General features: G+C 43.7%; 1 protein-coding gene across 1 annotated transcript; it reads right to left on the bottom strand.

Moving 5' to 3' along the window:
- Positions 1 to 1,395: 1,395 nt before the first annotated feature.
- COTL1 (coactosin like F-actin binding protein 1) lies at positions 1,396 to 19,082 on the bottom strand. The gene is made up of 4 exons (XM_075189366.1): positions 18,768 to 19,082; positions 18,269 to 18,351; positions 4,416 to 4,573; positions 1,396 to 2,823 (listed from the first exon to the last, which is right to left on the bottom strand). The coding sequence occupies exons 1-4, from the start codon at positions 18,842 to 18,844 to the stop codon at positions 2,713 to 2,715; spliced, it is 429 nt and encodes a 142-aa protein (XP_075045467.1). The 5' UTR covers positions 18,845 to 19,082; the 3' UTR covers positions 1,396 to 2,712.
- Between the last annotated feature and the right edge of the window lie 94 nt (positions 19,083 to 19,176).

Here is a 19,176-nt window from a genome sequence, read left to right as displayed (position 1 = left end):
ATATCTAAGCAATAGATGAAGCTAGTATTTTAGGAGGAAGTAGAAACTTTCATTATCTAATGAAAGGGGTGAAACAAAGTTGCAGGAGGGTGGACTGATGGTGTTTGCTCGCACATTGCACAATACGCCTCTATAGATTGTTCCGCCTCTACGCTCACCTAGGCGCAGTTTCATTTTGCAGACGCAGCTCTGAAGAGAGGACGCGGAGGGCGAGCCATCGAGACACAAAGCTGCAAAACGATTGCATGGGTTACACTTCGGAAATTACTTCTACTGCGCTTTTACTGCAAAGTGTGTGGAGGGTCCTGATAAACATCTGGGGGTAAATGTATCAAGCTGAGGGTTTTGCGGTGGTTTGAAAAGCCAATCAGATTCTAGCTATCATTTATTTAGTACATTCTACAAAATGATATCTAGAATATGATTGGTTGCTATAGGCAACATCTCCACATTTCAAACCCACCAGAAAACTCTCAGCTTGATACATTTACCCCCTGATCGGGATCGTTCAGGTATCAGCTGGAAGGGATGGTAAATCCAGTTGGACAATAACTGCATCTGACTGTGGTCACCGTCTGACTGCCCTATGCCCTGTGTGATCCAAATGGCAGGGTGGTTCTGGTTTGGCCATGAATGCCTATGGCGTCAAGCCGGATCCGCCATGTACAGGCACCTTAACAACGTAATCAAATATGTCACTATCCAAGCTATAGATCTTAGTTTTAACTTTAACCAGCCCCCCCCCCACCAAAGATGATCTCCTCTACGGTCAGCCCCCAGTACCATAGCTAGGCATCCACACCTAATTTTTTATAGTGGCTTCCCGTGTGCGCTATTCCGGTACCCGCTCCCTATAACACAACATCTCACTGCTCATTCTTACAGACCCGCTCACAATCCCATTCTCCCATCCTCTATCACAACCATTTCTTTAAGACTTCTCCTGTGCTGCACCTTAGTTATGGAGCTCTCTCCCACTTCCCAGCAGACTGTCCCCCAAGGTCACATCTAGAGACCTAATCTCGATCTCTGAATCCTCAACCTCTCTCCACGTTACGCTTCTTCTATAGTGTCCTATAACCCACCAACACTTATCCATCTCCGCATCTTATATCCTTCTAGATAAGAACACTGTTGAGCTGGCTCATCACTAACCGAATATCTCACATCCTCCTCCCTTCTGTATTCACAATAGGACTTGGCAGACAGCCAGGACTACTGTTACTTTGTTGATACAATGTTGCTGCTCATTACAACACGACTTTACGGCCGCAGTGATGCTGAGAAGTTTCAACCCTTAGGCAACAAAACTAATTTAATAAATACTATCATTGAATGTCTGACGACTCTTTTGCCTGTAAAACTTTCTACAAAAATAAACCCACAGGAAACAAGTTTTTGAAAAAAAAAAATCTTTATTTTTCATGTGGTTTTTCTGAGCAATGACATGTTCCTCCCATTCCAGTTCATGATCCATTTGTATTATAAGTATCAGTCGCCCGGATTGTACCCCACCCTGTGCGAGAACAAATATATCTAATGATTGGACGTCCCCGGGATAGAGAGACGTTTGTATCTAATCTTTCTGAAGTTTATCGGTCAGCAGATCTCTAAGATCGCTCCGGGCAGTGATACTGGGACACTTTTCCGTACTCGCACAAGGTGTCAATATTCTGACAGACAGAAGGACGACGGCGCCGCGCTGGCTGTAAACAATGGTGAAAATGGTCCAATAAACCGAAAAATAAAAAAACAAAACTAGACTGAAACCTTAAACACTTTTCCTAAGTGATTTGTGACGTTTGCACACATCAGTTTCAGGTAATGTAACATTCAGTAAAGCTACAGGATATGTGTGTGTGTGTGTGTGTTGTGAGGATTATTAGGTTACGGATTATAAAAGCTTCATGCGGAGGCTTTGTGTGCGTTACTGAACAAATTTTGCCCTAATCTGACTGTATTTGCACATACATAGATCTTGTGCTATATGTGTTGTTCTGTGAGCCAGCAGGATGGTATAAATAGAAGGTATTATGGAGACCTGTTCCTAGTAAAACAAAACTCCCCACACAAACCAGCGGCCGAGCTCCCGGTGGGGGGGTGAACTCATGTTCACCTACGAGGGGGTGTTACTATGGAGAATTAGAGCGTTGCGCTGTGCAGAGAATACTAATGAGAACAACCCCCCCCCCCCCTCCCTTCCAGTCTGGGATTTCCCAGGATTTGGTGTTTATTACACACAGGGAAACTACAACGCTCATCCGGCTGACTGCAGATGATGGGAGTTGTGATACGGACACTAGATTGATCCTAGTGATCCGTTTCTGGTTTTGTCTCTAAATAAGTTTCCAATTATGCAGAACTTTATAAAATAAAAACACAAGTTATACTAAGTACAGAGAGTGGAAGGGTCGGGTCCCGGATAAGTTCCGGCAGGTACAATCTGCGGCGTTCTCTTGTGTGTGAAGGAGACGAGCGCAGCCAATTATGCTGTAACTATGTCGATACCGGCCTGGCGGGAGTGATTATTTCATCACTAGTGAGGGAGACAGCAGATGGATACAGGAGACCGGGCTGAGTGGGCAGAGGGGAGAAACGAATGCAAAGAAATAACCAGTTTTATTTGATGGTTTCCACCAGTTTCCAGTTGTTTTCATTGAGACGACTTTCGCACTTGATCCGGCAAAGCAGCGGCGGGCGCGGGGGTCGCCCTTATTCTGTCTGGGCATCGTAATTTGCACCACCAGCCTTCTTTAGCTCGCTCCTAATGTAGTCTTCCTCCAGGTCTTTGTGTTCTGTGATTACCAGCTCTTTGGCAAAATTCTAAGAGAAAAGGAATATAAAAGTATTGTCGTCAGAGAGGACTCCAGGAGAAAATTAATGGTAAAATGCAGCTAAATGAGGATTAGGAGAAAATTCCACGTTTTACACCCATCAGGCCTCCGTTAAGGAGACCCTAACCTCATCTGCTGTGTGGCGACTGTCACCCCTGCATCAATTAATAATTACAACATGCGAGTCCCAGCACCAGTAATAGCCATACAGAGACTCCTACATATGCGCAGAAGCAGCACAATGACCCAACACGCGGGGGGTTTCCACACCTCACTGGGCTGCGGCCTAAGAAGCAGACTGCGCTGTATTGTGGCGTCAGGTCTAAAAAAAGTAGGACACAGAGGGAAGGAGGCCACAACCAAACTATTTAAAAAGGTGTAAAAGTCTGCAGTTTATTCTTTAGCTTAATGTCTCAGAACTTGTCCTCGTACACGTCGGCCAGAAGCAAATCAATGAAAGCCGCAACATGACAGCGGCAGCTTCAGCGTGTTTGACATCATTAGAAAAACACAACAATACACTCTCTGGGCCTCACAGTACAAGTGGCTGCTTGTTCCCATCAGAACATTGGCTGCTATTGACTGGTGGTCATGCCAGAAAGGTTTAATTATGAATCAGGCCCCCACATCCCACCCAAACTGACCTAGGGTTGAATCTGCAAGACTGGAACACGCCATATGGTGGTCACACGGCTGAATAGCACCAGGAACACGGACAGTGCACATATGTTACTTTTTGTTAGTGACAGTCTGCAGCCCCCTGTTATATATAACTCTGGGGCCCCCACATCATCATATTTACTAAGCACAAGAGAAAAATACAATTGATCGCAACAATGTAGAAGCAGATTTATGTGCTGTGATGGCAAAATGATTAACTCTGCACTATAAGTATTAATTCATCAGCTGCTCCCAATTTATTGTGCAGCTAAGAGACAAATTAAGCAGCCAAGAAATAGGTCACCTGGTCCGGCTGTCAATCATAATTTTACTGTGTCAATGATTAAGAGAGTGATTGACAGTTATAAGGGGCTCGGTGCGGCCCACCGTCCTAACCTCTGTCGCAGCCTTTAATGCGGCCACTAATTCTCAAACACAAACTTTAACATTCACAAATATGTGTAGAAATTAACCATTTGATCACATCGATCACAGGAGAACATCAAACGTTTCCTCCGCTCAGTGCAAGTCTATAGAGAACGTAGATCGGACAATGGCCGCACAATCTGCGTTATTGATACGCGGGTCACTCAATGCTCTTCCAGTGACCGTATGTTGGGTGACTAACACATGGGACATACCTATGGTTCTACCATTTGGGGGAGGGGGATGTTTGATTGGAAAATGGGTGAAGGGGTTATTTAAATAGTTACCGTGCAAGTTCCTCAAAGAGGATTTAAAGAGCCACTAAGCCTGTGGTCACTGAGTGGTTGTAGATACGTCAGGTTATACTGCTCCGTGGTATAGGGCATTGATGGCACTTATAGTTAGGGGCAGGATAGTCCTTTGTATCGATGACACCGCTGAGATGGGATTCATACTGTTACTAGCTGGGCATAGTCTCCATATTAGCACATTTACCTGCACAACATCCTTCACCAACGTTTTGTCTGTACCGATCTTGGCTCTCTGGAGCCCGCCGACGCTTTCACCGATCCAGGTGATTAAAGCAAATTTAACCCTCTTGCTCATGGCGTCTCCGGTGGTAAATCTGATATACGCAAACTGTCGAATGTCATCTGCAATGGAAGAAGAGACGGGTTTAATCCTGGAGTCAAAGAATAAACAGTATAAATGAATAAAGTAACCAATCAGAATCTCGTTAACTATACTGCTAGAACAGTCCTAGGACAATTACTACACAGTAATAGTGTAAAGAGACACACACCGAGTGATCCGTGCAATATCCAAACACAGAACACAACTTTTGTGTCTTTAAAGGAATAAAATTAAGATTTCACTGTCATTATTTAAACTACTAGGATGTTATTTAATCTGTCCCCTCCCTTCTTTACATTGGCATGGTTTGTCCAATAATGGATGTAACAGGTAGTTATGAATATTTGGTTATGATGCCCTTCAGTATATAGCATATAATTATGTACAACCTGCTGTTTATAGGGACATACAGGACGAGGTTTAGTTTGTGACATAAAGAGGCCGATCCGGCTGTTTGACGCAGACATCCAGGTCCAATCTGACAGCGCACATATTTACTAAACTGGGTGAGATCTGACCAACCAGCTCAATCACTGCTATAACCAGTTAGTGCAGTGGGATAAGGACCACAGGATAATATGTCTGGACCACAGTTACTACCATGTCTGATAAAAGTCCCATCAGTGTCCTTCTGATAATTATCAGGTATTGGGGTGGATATTGGCTGTGATATGACAGTGTGCACAGTATAACGAGTCTCTACCACCAGCAGCGTAATGATCAGAAGATGATCCCAACATCATCAAATCTCAGCCAGACTTGGTACAATTCGCCACAATTCACTTCTATTCCACCGAGCACAATGCTTTCTCCCATAAATAAATAAATGTGATTTATAAAGAGGATACAATGATATAACAACAGGCTATGAAGCAGTGGAACGAGAACAGGTTTATAGATCGGGTCACTGTGACCAGCAGAATAACATCGTACCTATTGTACATCAAACTATTGTCCGGTCTGAAGTCAGAAGAGATCTCTGAACGTTCCATGTGAGTGGTGCTCGGTCAAGCAGAGGAAAAAACTCACAATCCGGAGCTCACATTTCACAACCAGTAAAGGACACTTAGTCCATTACTGCCCTAACTCTGAGCTAGTAATACTAACTCTGATTGGTGGCTGAACCTTGTCCCATAGTCCTGCGCTAGGTTGGGGGATGTTGGCTGTAAGTTCATTGTAGGAGACAGAGGGACCAGCTCTGGGGGTGCTACAGTGTGTACCCCCCCCCAATACTGGTGCTGCCACTTATCAGTCATATCATCATCATTTATTTATACAGCGCCAGCAGATTCCGTAGCGCTTGGGTCGGGGGGAGTAACAAGAGCGCACCCAATAATTTGTGAAAGTCGGCTCCTACGGTCGGAGGTTAAGTGTGAAAGTCTGTACATCGGATTGTGACAGATATATATAAGTCCAGACACTGTACATGGAAAGTATCTTATACCATATATCCCAGTCACATACTGGGGTCGCCATTGGTCCTTTATTGGCAGAGACATCACTTTTTGAAAGCAAATTTATGGTGTGTCTGTGGGACAAAATCTGTCCCGAACCCAGGATGACTCTGACAGTTTTTCTCCCCTGCTCTGTACCACAGTTGGTGCAGATTACTATTGGCATCCGGATTGGCCCGCGACGGGGCTTGGCGCACTGGGCCTGGGCCGCGACGGGGCTCAGTTTTTGTAGTGTGGATTTGTGTACTGGTCACCAAAACGTGGTCCACTTCGTATTCTGACCACCATGTATAGAATATAAATACATATATATGTGCAATGCCACAGCCACAATATGGGTCTGCATTCCTTCTTGTTCCCCTCTCCTCTATTCAGGAGTCACTCCTATCACATACAGAGTAGAGTCAGGTATTTTGTGGCCTGAACTGATATTGCTTGTTCCTTCACTATGAACCACAAGCAGTGGATTTATATTGCTGTATCGGCTCGGGTCCTATAACATCTGCCTCCCAAGGTGAAGCATTAACAAAACTAGAATTTGCTCTAACAGTATTTTATAGGATGTGCAATAACCAGAGTCCAGGAAGAAGTGTCTCTAACTGTGTCCTTGACCTGTGTTTTTTTTAGCAGAACAACTTCCTGCTCCTTCCCAAAACCTCCCGCTGTCAATCTATTGTAAGGAAGCAGCTTCTGCAGCTAAATCAGGGGTGGAAATAACAGCCAATGTCATAGAATCTTCATTGTCAGATGTGAGACATTGTTACTTATCTGCCGGATACAAGACAGAGGCTCCCAATACTGCTCCAGGTATGAACAGAAATTCCAGCAAATCAGGAACAGAATAATGTATGAAGCCAATATGGTGTATAACGCATATTTGTCTATATTTTGGGCCCCACCATGGGGCATGATGATGCAGTTTGGGTGATAAAGACCCTCCCACAGCTGCAGAATTACACGATTAACATCATTGCAAGGCATGGGGTCTTCGAACTGCACATGCGCAACTGAAGAATGAAGAGGAGCGAAGAACACCTGGAGGAGGTCCTGAGACAGCGCATCCCGAAGAGGGGGGTAAGTATGTTTGTTTGTTTAGCACAGAAACAGCAGTTTTTCGGAACTGCTGTTTCTGTGATCCGTTTTTCATAAATATGAGAAATAGTTCAATCCTTATCCATGCGTTAAGGATTGATAACTATTTCTCACTTTTGCCGATGAATGTGCCCCCTTGTGTGTCAATTCTGCTGGAGTTTCTGATTACGGATTCAGCCCACAAACATGACTGCTCCCACTGGAGATCGGCGATAGGTCCACAGCGGAAAAACAGAATCCGATGTGAACATGAACATAAGCGTAATGGCTCCAGCTCCAGAGATCCCATACTAAACACATGTTCCCCCCAGAGGAGAGTTCAGCCTTTTGGACAGAATTCTTCGTTATTTTTCTCTGGCCGGAGAGAAGTAAATGATTCTGTACAAATAGATCCAGTACCGCAACCCCCTCCGCCCACCACACCCCCCGGCTGCACAGAGAACAGACCCATGAGCTAGGAATTACAGCCCGGACAGATTGCTGCAGAGATTTCCTAAGAGACCTGAAAGACCTCACGCCAGAAACACTTGGCTGCAGAAAGCAGCTTAACGTCAGGACAATAGAGAAGTCTTTTACGGTTCTTCTTATTAAACGTCGATGTAAACTTTACAGACGCAGCGTTCACACCACAGAAACATGAAATTATGGCCTATTCTCAGGCCGGAGGAATGTGCGAGAGCCAAGCTTTCTAGTAAACCGTGAGGACAGATTAACATACGGAGACTCTGACGCGGGGTCAGGACAAGGTAACGACCTCACAAGAAATCCTGTGTGATCAGAAGCTACGGAGGACAGCGTGGTTACCATGGCGACTAACGTGTGCGAGGAGATAAAGGACTATGACACACGGACACAGCAAAAAAAAAACAAAAAAACAGACCTGTGGATTTCCTAGTGTTGGCAGCACTGAAAAGATTTTTCTGGGTCACAGAGACAGTTCCCTCTAAGCTGAGCGATCTGGAAGGTACAGTGTTAGAAACGGAATTTGTTAGTAAACATAACACAGAATGGCAGGTTCTCCCTGCAGCACTTCAGGGCGGAGTTCTCATTACATTATGCTTTTAACTTTTATTTTCAGAAAACCTCACCCCTGGACAGGGAACATTGGAAAAAACAATTGGATGCATCAATATGTTTGGGTTGTAACTGTTCAATCTTTGGCCTACAGGCATTTCCAATAATGCTGTTTTATCCACCAGAGAGTCAGGCTCTAACAAAAGCAAAACAATTAAATCACCACTTCCTGTCTGTCCATTCAGGGAGAAACGGCGAAGTAACTCTTCAGGTGACGATTATTACATGTAAAGATTATATGTGATAGAGCAGTTCCATGCTGAAATAAAGTCTTCACAGGCCAATGCCGGCATTGCGTTCGCCTACAGGCCCTGTCGCCGCTGCACGCTAATTCCATTGCTGGCTGAGAACTTAAAACACAGGAACCGGTTCTCTGTGTCTCACATATTATCTCACACATCATTGTCTATAAGAACCAATATCAAATAAAATAAAATCTAATGTTCCTCATTGTGTCTTCCCGCATGGTATCCATACACTGACTGAATATATACACGTTTCATTCTCTCATTACGACCTGGACGCAGAGATATTCATTTGCCGGAAAGTGTTGTAATGACCGTGCCGGGAAACGTCCTATTGTCGGCTCAGCAGGAAGACGGCTATTTGTACAGAGGAAATGCTGATCGAGCAATAACCAGGGGTGTTCCCATGATGAGGCAGCTGTCTAAGGCAGTGAGGTTTAGGGGGAAAAAAAACTGAAGGAAACCGATATTAAAGATGCCTTTACTCTAAGCTGGTGGTATGTAAGTTATTGGTAGAAATAATAAAACTTACAATATGTGTATTTGGGCGTGCACACAACTCACATACAAATGTTTCTGGTATTTTGTGTAAGGGATGAGAAGGAGCCATATTAGTTTCCGCCTTATGTAATGTAATCTGATATTTTTTTCTAGACTTGTTCGAAAAAAAATAATCTAAGGACTCGGGTTACTTTGCACAGAAACCTGTTTCTGTGAATATTTGTATTTGTAAGATGTCATGAAACTCGCAATAAATTAAGTATAATGGATTTCATCACCCCAACAGCGCCCCCAGTGGTCACTTCCTGACACGACCTTGCTCAGACGAGGAGTACACTCGATTCATTCCACTAGAACAGTTTTCTAAACCAACAGTGAAGGAAACCTTAAAAGTGGGAATAGGCAAAAATTAATATAAATTTAACAATCCAAGTACAAGGCCTCGGTCCGCTCCTGTGAAACACGTAGGCAGGTCGTGTTTGACTTTCGTCTTTGCTTTTGAAACCATAATGTTTCTTTGCAAAACGCTTGTGGATTGAATCAGCTGTTTTGGGAATGGGTCAGTCTTTCACAAAAATATGGCAGCATGCAGTTATCAGAGGCTTAGGAGTATATTTACTAAATTGCGGGTTTGAAAAAGTGGAGATGTTGCCTATAGCAACCAATTAGATTCTAACTGTCATTTATTTAGTACATTCTACAAAACAACAGCTAGGATTTCATTGGTTGCTACAGGCAACATCTCCAATTTTTCAAACCTGCAGTTTAGTAAATATACCCCTTAGCGTTCTGTTCTTTTTGCCATTTAGCCCAAAAAAAAGTTGCTGACAAACAGGGAGATTAAAATGCTGTATTAATTAAAGGACGGAGGGTCAGACTATACCACAATACTGTGAATCCGTCCATTAGAGAACAGAAAGTTGAGAATACGTCCCACTATAAACATAGGACGCTCAGATTTATTTTGTGAAAGGTTTGAAAGTTCAGGGACTTACTGGAAAGGATGAATTATAGGTCTGAACACTGCCATGTCAATGTATATTTAATATATCCCGTACCCAATATGAAACCACCATCGTCCGGTGCTGTGGTGAGCGACACGCTGGAAGACGTCCAATGTGGCCATTTACAATGCGCTTCCTTAAGATATCGAAGTCTCTGTTCTTACGGTTTATAAATAGAACTTGCAAGAAATGCTTAAAAGCCTTCCTGCCCATCAGCCGTTACCCAACATCCACAGACTGCAGTTGCTGATGGAAGATTTCTCTTTGAACAATTTCTAAAACATATATTCAAGCTTACGCATTGTGTTACACTAGTACCCAAAATCATACATGGAGAGAGATTCAATTTGGTGCGAGATGATGAGATGAATCTGCGTAACAGCCGCAGGAACTGAGTTTTTACTCAATTTCTGTTGCGTCCTAAGGACATAGGAGGGAAAATGAGGGGAGAGTTCTGCACCATATTAGCCGGCAAGCTGCGCAGTTGGACAGCGAGGCGCTACTGAGTCCGCCCCTATAGATTGGCTCTTAGCAGTATTCTATCCAATGAATGTGTCCTTCTCCCCATGTGTCCCCCATTACTCCTCCATGAACTTTTCTTGTACATACATCACATTTTAATCGGTCAGTGCGACAAGTTTGGGTAACAAAGACGAGAGGGAGCAGGATTATCGAAGGTGCGTTTATCAGACTCAAACATACGTGAATTTAGTGCTGTCTAATAACCAGGAACGTGAGCTTAGAGGCATTTAGCTGCAGCCAAGTTCCATCTCCTAGGGGCACATTTATCAATGTTCGCATAAAGTGAAAAATAGTTTTCAATCCTTATCACATTGATAAGGATTGAACTATTTCTCAAATTTATGAAGAACCCAACACAGAGACAGCAGTTCCGATAAACTGCCGTTTCTGTAATAAAAAAACCAAAACATACTTACCACGTCCTCTTTGGAATGTGCTGTCTCCAGATCTCCTCCTCGTCCTTGTCACTTGTCTTCTTACTGCAAATGCGCATGTGCAGCTCGAAGAACTATACATGCACACAAAGATCTCCGCTCTGTCTCTGCAATTATAGTAGCAGAGAGAGTGAGCGGTGAGTGACAGGGAGGGATCATGTGATCCCTCCACACATGCGCTCTCCAGCTCTCTTCTTCGGAGCAGAGCTGACAGCACTGAAATTTTTCAATTATGATAATGTTCACCAGCTTCAGCTGACGTACTTTAACATGACAAGTTTCCGAAAAAAACTATTTTTCGGAACTTGTTAGATTGCGGTTGAGAGCAGTCACCATACTGTTGAATAGTGACTGCTCCCAAAAACGAAGCAGAATGCAAAGCAGCAGATATCCACGATATCTGCTGCGATGCACCGTTCATAAATATGCGGGACACTCCAACTCGCGTTGGAGTTACGGAAAGACAGTGAAATTGTGCTAGCACCACTTCATAAATATGCCCCCTAATCTTATTCTTACACAGACAGCGCTGTGGGGTACATGGGCCCTGAGTGTGTCTTAAACACCTTACACTTGTTAGCAAACACGCACTATAAACGCCGGCTTGCCTGTCTGGTATTGATTGAAACAAACACATCCGGGTCTGGACGGCCCGTTGCTGAAGACTCTGTGCCAGGATAAACTCCCTGAGTCACTGCGGAGACATCACACAGCCTCCGCTCCATTAATATTCACCCAGCGGAGCTCAGCCGCACTTGAACTTCCCCGGGAATCCTGAGGCCACACAGGGAAACAAAGAGGGTTTCTCAGAAAAGTTTCAGATTTCTTCCAGACGGGGAGTGAGGGCCAGGTAGGAAGGAGTTAATTCCGCCATGCGGGGATTAAACGAATCGCTGACTCTGCAGTACTGAGCAATGTATGGAAAACTGGCAGTGTAGGCTATCAGTTTACTTCCTTGTGCGGTCTATTGATGCATAAAATAACCAATAAACTGTCACTGACCGGGTATACTGCAAAACTATAAAGATACTTGTAAAATCAAAACACATATCACAGCTCCCTTCAAAGGACAAACTATGTAGCCATACAAAGGGTCAAATGCAATATCTTTTGTGCATGCACAGAAACACCGTCTGCTTTTGCAAGTAGCAAACGAAGACTGGGCCGCTTTATTCTTACACTGATTTAGAGTTGAGCTAAGACACGCCCACTCCCAACTCTAAATCTTTCTGCACATTTTCAATTCATCCCCCCCTGCAGTGCAACATGGCTGGAACCGGTCCCCAGTAATTCTGTCGGTGTTTGAGTATCATTAAAGATTTGTAGTGGAAAAACAGGGACTGTCATACGAAAACTGGGATAAATGGTAGCACTAGACACATAGCTTTCATGTCAGACCTTGACCACATATATATTTACCACAGTGGGCCATTAACCGACGTGATTCAGCTTAGCAAATCTGTTCCGCATCTTTACGGACAGCCTAGCAATTCAATGGTGGGCCCACTCAATTGAAGACAGTCAAACTGGCCAACGTGATCTTTACATAAGAGGACAGGTTTACACTGAAGGCGAAGGTTTATTTATTGATAGAAGTCAGTGACTTGGGGGCGTGGGCCAGCCATTCTCATAAATGTGGCAAAGTGCTTTGAGCAACTTGTAGATTTCCCCCCCAAAAAACAACAACAAAAAAACTAGCTAGAAGACACAGTATAACGTATATAGAATGAAGGTTTATTTCTCTGTAGAGTAGATATTACAATAGGATGAATAACACTATGGGTATGAATAATTGCTGAGTGCTCTGATACGGACAGAGTCATGGCAGGAATGTACAATCTGCTGTTAATCTATAGACGTGTCTGCACAGATTACCTGGAGGGGGAGTAAGAGGCAGCTCAGCACATTCCTGGAATTAAAAGGAACTTGGTAACTAACGGGCGAGGTCTCCGATTATAAAGATCAGTCTTAGTCATTTGGTGGTCACTAGACCGTTATATGGGACCCAATCAATATAACCGAAAGATTGCGTCATCACCCGACCAGACTGGCCAAAAAAAAACCACACAAATTAATGCTAGTCCCCTGTACACCACTTCTCCTCCTTACCCCCCCCCCCCCCCCTATAAGATGTCCCCACCTTACTGTTATAGGGTTGTTCATATTCTGTTATTTAAGTGGTAAATAGAGCATCCTGCAGCAGCCTCAGATGATGACCTCTGTGTGACTAACTGATGTCTGAAAGAATATAAAGATATCCGGACTGGATTGTAGGATGTCTACCAGGCCACATAGAGGGATTCACATGGGATCTGTGCAGTTTGTGATGGACATTGAATCGGACATTAATACCAAATGCAATCAGCTGCTTAATAAAATCTTTTCCAGGTCAAACTTAAAACCACACAAACAATTCGGTGCATGGGCCTCCATAGCGCAGGTGAAACGCGTGAACCCCGGAGAGCCTGCATTAGACAATTATCTACATTATTATGGGGTTTACAGACCAGGGTAATGTAAACCCTATAATAATGGTTTCTTTTCACATGGAAATCACAGGTCTGACTCTGCAAACAATGAGAATGCGAAATACGATCACTCCTCATTCTCTCATCTTAGTAAATGGGTGGTAAGAAACTCTAAGGACAATAGCGGTGGAGGATGGGACGGAACCTTTGTCCGGGGACTGAGGGGAGTGAATGCGGGGGGAGGGGAGGGGGGTCTGTGCTGGATGTCGCGTGCAGAACCCAACAGGTGACAGATCTGCACAAACACGGGAGATATAAACATATTTATCTGTGAGGCTGGTCTCCTGGGAGGGGGCAATTACAGGAGCGTTGCGGAGATATAATTACAGATTGTCCTTATTGGTTATCGGTCTGTTTATCACTGCAGCTTTGGTACCAGACTTCTCTATAGAACAAGCAGCGTAATTTGCATCCTGCATATAAACATTTTTTCCGCTGTGAGGTAAAAATAATGTGGAACCGGTAACAGAGCGGAGACATTTGCAAATAATAAGTATTAAGTAGAGGTAATTTAAACATATTACTTTTAAATTGTGAGATGTGGTCGCTGGACAGGGCAGGGGGAGGTCAGTGTCAGATTTAGCCATAGACCTACATACACACAAACGGTTACATCCGAAAAATCCAAATGGACGCAATTAGCGCGGACGGACGATGATTGGTTGCTATGGGCAACACCTTCACTTTTCCTTATTAGAAGTTTTAGCAAATCTACCTATTTAGTTGCAGTAGAACTACAAGTCCCAGTATGCCCGGCGGAGCGAGGCTTCCTTTAATAAAATGGTACAATTGATAAACAAAGCACCACACTGAGCTGTACGCAGTAGAGCTGTCAGACAAGTAATACAGGCATTTAATGTGTTAGTACGACAGCCCCCCCGAGCCACAGCGCCGGGTATCAGTGAGGACAAGCTGGTGCCACAATCAGAGACCTGGCGCCGGCTGAGGATCAGGAAGGTGCTTTCTGTATTACACATCAATGCTGCAAAGTACTGGAGAGTAATTATCAGGCAGGATTCCTGCAGCCTCCTCCCAAACTCCTCACAGGTCATGAGAGACATTATTATTAGTATCCTTTATATAGCACCAACATAGTGCACAGCGCTGTACAGAGAATGTTTAACCAAGAGTGGAGCTTACAATCTATATTCCCTCCCATATGGACACACTAGGGTTAATTTCTTCAGCAGCCAATTGACCTACCAGTATGTTTTTGGAGTGTGAGAGGAAACCCACGCAGACATGGGGAGAACATACAAACTCCCCGTAGGGCCCCATGAGCCCGGGGCTGTGAGGTGACACTGCTAACCACTGTGCCAACCAAACTGATACATTCATTACTCTACAACATATGTTATGAACAAACAGAAATATTCCCATGTCTGCGAAAGTCCAGCAGAAAGAGGAGGCTCTGTGGGCAGTGTAAGTGTACCCCTAAATTCTACTGAAAAGTAAATAAAGATTCAGAGGAATTATCATCAATTTATATTTTACCTCTACCTCTCCCGAGTAGCAGATCCAAGAGGTCCTATCCCTGAAATCACCCTCTTCCCCCATGATATTGCTCCATACAAATAGAGAGGAGGAGATTGTAATGACACAATAAAATCTCAGAGGGTGGGGACCACCTACAGCCTTAGTTGGTGTAATGTAGACTCTGACAAATTAAAACAACTTATAAAATATTTGTATAAAATTTCTAGGTCAGCAGAGAAGCAAAACGGCTGCACTTTGTAATTTTGCAGATTGTGAGATGGAACCAGGGACAGGCTGGCTGGGGGGGGGGCATCGGCCCCCTGGGCCGGTCCCATAGTGGGCTACCTTGGGCTGGGTCACCTGCATTCTTTTCCTTTAATATGTTCCTAAGAGGCTGCAGAGTCCAGTCTTGCCCCCAGTCCAAAATTTGCCAGCCCTCCCCTGGATGGAACATAAGAATACTGCAGTTGAGCACAATATATACAATGGTAGAATTGCCATTCTACGTTAAAGAAATTGAAGCCTAATTTATTTTCATGGGTGTGGTCAAGTTTTCAGAGTGCAGCAGCAACTTGGCCAATCTTATAAAGGTGAATGTGCCAGGCATGACTAAAAGAGTACACCAGGTGAGTGTGCCAGGCATGACTAAACGAGTCGGCCAGGTGAGTGTGCCAGGCATGACTAAACGAGTACACCAGGTGAGTGTGCCAGGCATGACTAAAAGAGTACACCAGGTGAGTGTGCCAGGCATGACTAAACGAGTCGGCCAGGTGAGTGTGCCAGGCATGACTAAACGAGTACACCAGGTGAGTGTGCCAGGCATGACTAAACGAGTCTGCCAGGTGAGTGTGCCAGGCATGACTAAACGAGTACGCCAGGTGAGTGTGCCAGGCATGACTAAACGAGTACGCCAGGTGAGTGTGCCAGGCATGACTAAACGAGTCTGCCAGGTGAGTGTGCCAGGCATGACTAAACGAGTACGCCAGGTGAGTGTGCCAGGCATGACTAAACGAGTACGCCAGATGAGTGTGCCAGGCATGACTAAACGAGTTCGCCAGGTGAGTGTGCCAGGCATGACTAAACGAGTTCGCCAGGTGAGTGTGCCAGGCATGACTAAACAAGTACCGGTTAATTACTGATAAAAGGGGTGGGAGCTGTACATAGATATGTTTTCGCTTAATAAACATGCATGAATAAAATACACTACCCACACCCATCACTTGGGCTCAAACCAGTAATATCGGACCTTTATTGTCTAATACTACATAAATATAATGCAAGCAGACTGGATAATGGGCCCCCAACCCTAGGGGCCACACTAGTTATGGAACAGAGAGAAGGGTGGTTGGTACACTCAGTAAGGCACACTGGCAGTATTAGAGCCTGTAATGGTCATATAGCAGATTTATCCTCATCAGTCTGTCATATATACAAATATTTGTCCCAGTCACCCTCCCAGGGTTATCTCACAGGGAATCGTGGTCACTTCGTCCACGTTCCGTCCCACAATAATCAGTTATGTTATATCTGGGCTCCTGCAGATTACAATGGAAACACACAGTTCTCTGGGGATCCAGCTGGTCCTTACTAATTATGATAGAGAAGAATATCTGGCACAAACGCTGGGTTACATCAGGTCTGTCCCATGAGAGATGGAAGAGGACAATTATTGGACGTCCTTGAATAGATGTTAATTTAGGATGTTGGTAACGGGAGGATTCAAGTACAACCTTCAGACAAATATCAGCCAAATTATATTCCACCATTCACATTAAAAGACTGATGAGGAACGCAGGAAGAGATGACATCCTTCATTTCCTCACTTAAAGGAAATGTCAACGTTTTATAATTTACATGATAAGTGGATGATTAATGCAAACATTGTTAATTATATTTCTGCTGTTTTATAGTTCAAAAATTGTTTTCCCCCTAATTTATAGTTACTAGGCCCAAAGGGTCCATTTTGCAAATAGCTTTCCTGGTCTATATGGTTTAGTTGGCAAGATACACTCCATAGTAGAGTGTATCTAACTGTTCCTGCAGTTAGAACCTTCCGTATACAGAAGGAGAGTTTGCATTCTGTCCTCTGAATACGCCCTCTGAGTATTTCAAAATGCCTGAAATCGGGCAGGAGACAGTAGGTGGGAGGGGGGGGGGGATGGCTGTGGGCTGGGTGCTAAGTGAGACAAGTTTGGTAGGACCTGCTGTTTTCAAAAATAACCTCAATTAATTTAGGAAAAAAAAAACCACTTTACACTTATTAGTTTCTCTGCGGCAATAAACAACTGTTTCAAAGTGTGTGGCAACATTGTTGCAACATCGTAACAATAAATAACAGTAGTTGTGTCTTCCTGACAAATTCTGTTGTGTTAGATAAGACAAAACATCACTAAAATTAAATTGTAATTTTTATTTGTAAGTAATAAGAACTTTATATGTTTATTATACATGTTTTGTAAAGAACCTTTCAGTACAAAGTCACATTTATTACCATTAGTGAAAGCTGCATAGGGAGAATCAGATCATTCAATGGGACAGCGCCCCTAGTGGCCAAATAATCAGGTCTCTCCCCAAACCCTCTTTTATACATCAGTGAAACATTTTTTTCTTTTCAGTACAATAAATTTTCATTTTCTAGAACTGTTTCTGCATTATATCCCTTGAAGTAACATAAACACCATCCTGCAGGGATTAACGCTTTCAGTCCATGCAGTGTCTGTACACAGCACTGAAGAGTTAAACGAATTTATATGACACAGTTACATCTAATCTACTATCTGAGCTAGATTCCAGCTACTGTGACAGCTATGCTGGGACTTGTAGTCCCACAGCAGGTACCACACCATAGTTTGTCTAATTCACGTCACGACCCTTAAACTTTAATAATAACATTTTTTGTTTGTGAGATAACATAAAACACAAATAAATGTATTTATAATGTTGCACAGACTTCTGACTTGAAGGAGTTCGATAATTTGATTTTAGCATATTTATAACACTTATACCCCCCTTGGAGCAACAAGGACAATTGTGGAGAGAGCAGCAGGTTAGGAGTGAACATCATGCTACAAAGTTCCAGTATTATGTGTTACACAGTGATATAAAGGACTATACTATCGTTACTGGCTGTGTATACTGTACTGTACCTCTGACATAGGAGGGAACCAGCAGCCATGATTGGGATCAGTGACTTCTAGGGCAGGGCTGGACAAGTCAGACACATTACCTACAGCACATTCCTAAATCATAGCCTGAGGACCTTCCCTAATGCTGGCTGTGTGCCTGCTGATTACTGTGCTAAAGTAACCGGATAGGTCTAAATCAATGCTATATATCTCCATATGTACAATAACCCCAGTGAGGGATGAAGGAGAGCGCTATTTACCTGTGCAGGTGGTTACAAACTCTTCATAGCTTGAACCTTGGTCCCCGGGAACAATTGTGGAACCGTCGTATTTAAATGTGACCCTTTTGGAAGAAATACTTGTGCATCAATACCATGGTACATACACTATTACCATAACTGTTTCATTCATATCAGTATGTAATTAATTTTTATAGAAAAAGAATATTCATTGCAATGTATTTATATCATATAAAACAGATATTACTAGAACTATAAAGTCTAAGTAGTTTAATCAGAAAAGACAAAGTCCTATCGAGTATTGCACCACTTAGCAACTGAAATGACTGTAAGCTCTTCAGTCAAGTTATTTGATAGAGGTGCCCTGATAGAATGCTGCAGCACTCTGAATGGATATTGTCACAGTTATAAAGTTACTCAGCAATGGATGGTAGATTGAGGCAGCAGCACCCTGCCCAGTAGGTGATGGTAGATAGAGGGTGCCCAGCATGTAACATGTATGAAGAATCTCATCACTCACCAGCTAATGTCATTGGTGTCATCTCTGACAACGTTATAAGCTTCCCTGCAAGATTCCTTGTCAATCTTAGTTGCCATTTTTGTGACAGTTGTAAGTTCTATGAAAGGTCCAGAAAAGAGGGATAATCAGCACAGTCCCTGCTAAATCCTATCACCAGATGAGGGCAGGTTGGTGGCTTCCAGGGATGGGGCAGAACAGGTCCCTCTGCAGCAGCTGCTGGTCTCAGTCCTACGCTCAGCTCCTGTGAATGAAGCAGGGACTTAACCCCTCTGCTCCCAGGCAGCAGCAAGACACTGGAGATGGGGCAGCCCATTGCTGTCCTCTGCAGAGAGGGGAGGTCCCTTCTGCAATTATTTCAGCCTGGAGAAAAAAAAAAAAAGATTAGACTGGGAACCCCCCTCTGGCAGGG

This window comes from Mixophyes fleayi, chromosome 10, assembly GCF_038048845.1.
Source record: "Mixophyes fleayi isolate aMixFle1 chromosome 10, aMixFle1.hap1, whole genome shotgun sequence".
Lineage (NCBI taxonomy): Eukaryota > Metazoa > Chordata > Amphibia > Anura > Limnodynastidae > Mixophyes > Mixophyes fleayi.
Note: the sequence above shows the minus strand (reverse complement) of the source record. Positions and strands in the feature narration are given on the sequence as shown.

What these genes read in the sequence shown, in the direction of transcription:
- COTL1 (XM_075189366.1), bottom strand. Translation starts at nt 18,844, where the DNA reads ATGGCAACTAAGATTGACAAGGAATCTTGCAGGGAAGCTTATAACGTT. An exon ending in GTTTGTAACCACCTGCACAG is followed by an intron (nt 4,574 to 18,268) that starts GTAAATAGCGCT and finishes CTTCCATTGCAG; the next exon opens with ATGACATTCGACAGTTTGCG. An exon ending in TGGTGAAGGATGTTGTGCAG is followed by an intron (nt 2,824 to 4,415) that starts GTAAATGTGCTA and finishes CTTTTCTCTTAG; the next exon opens with AATTTTGCCAAAGAGCTGGT.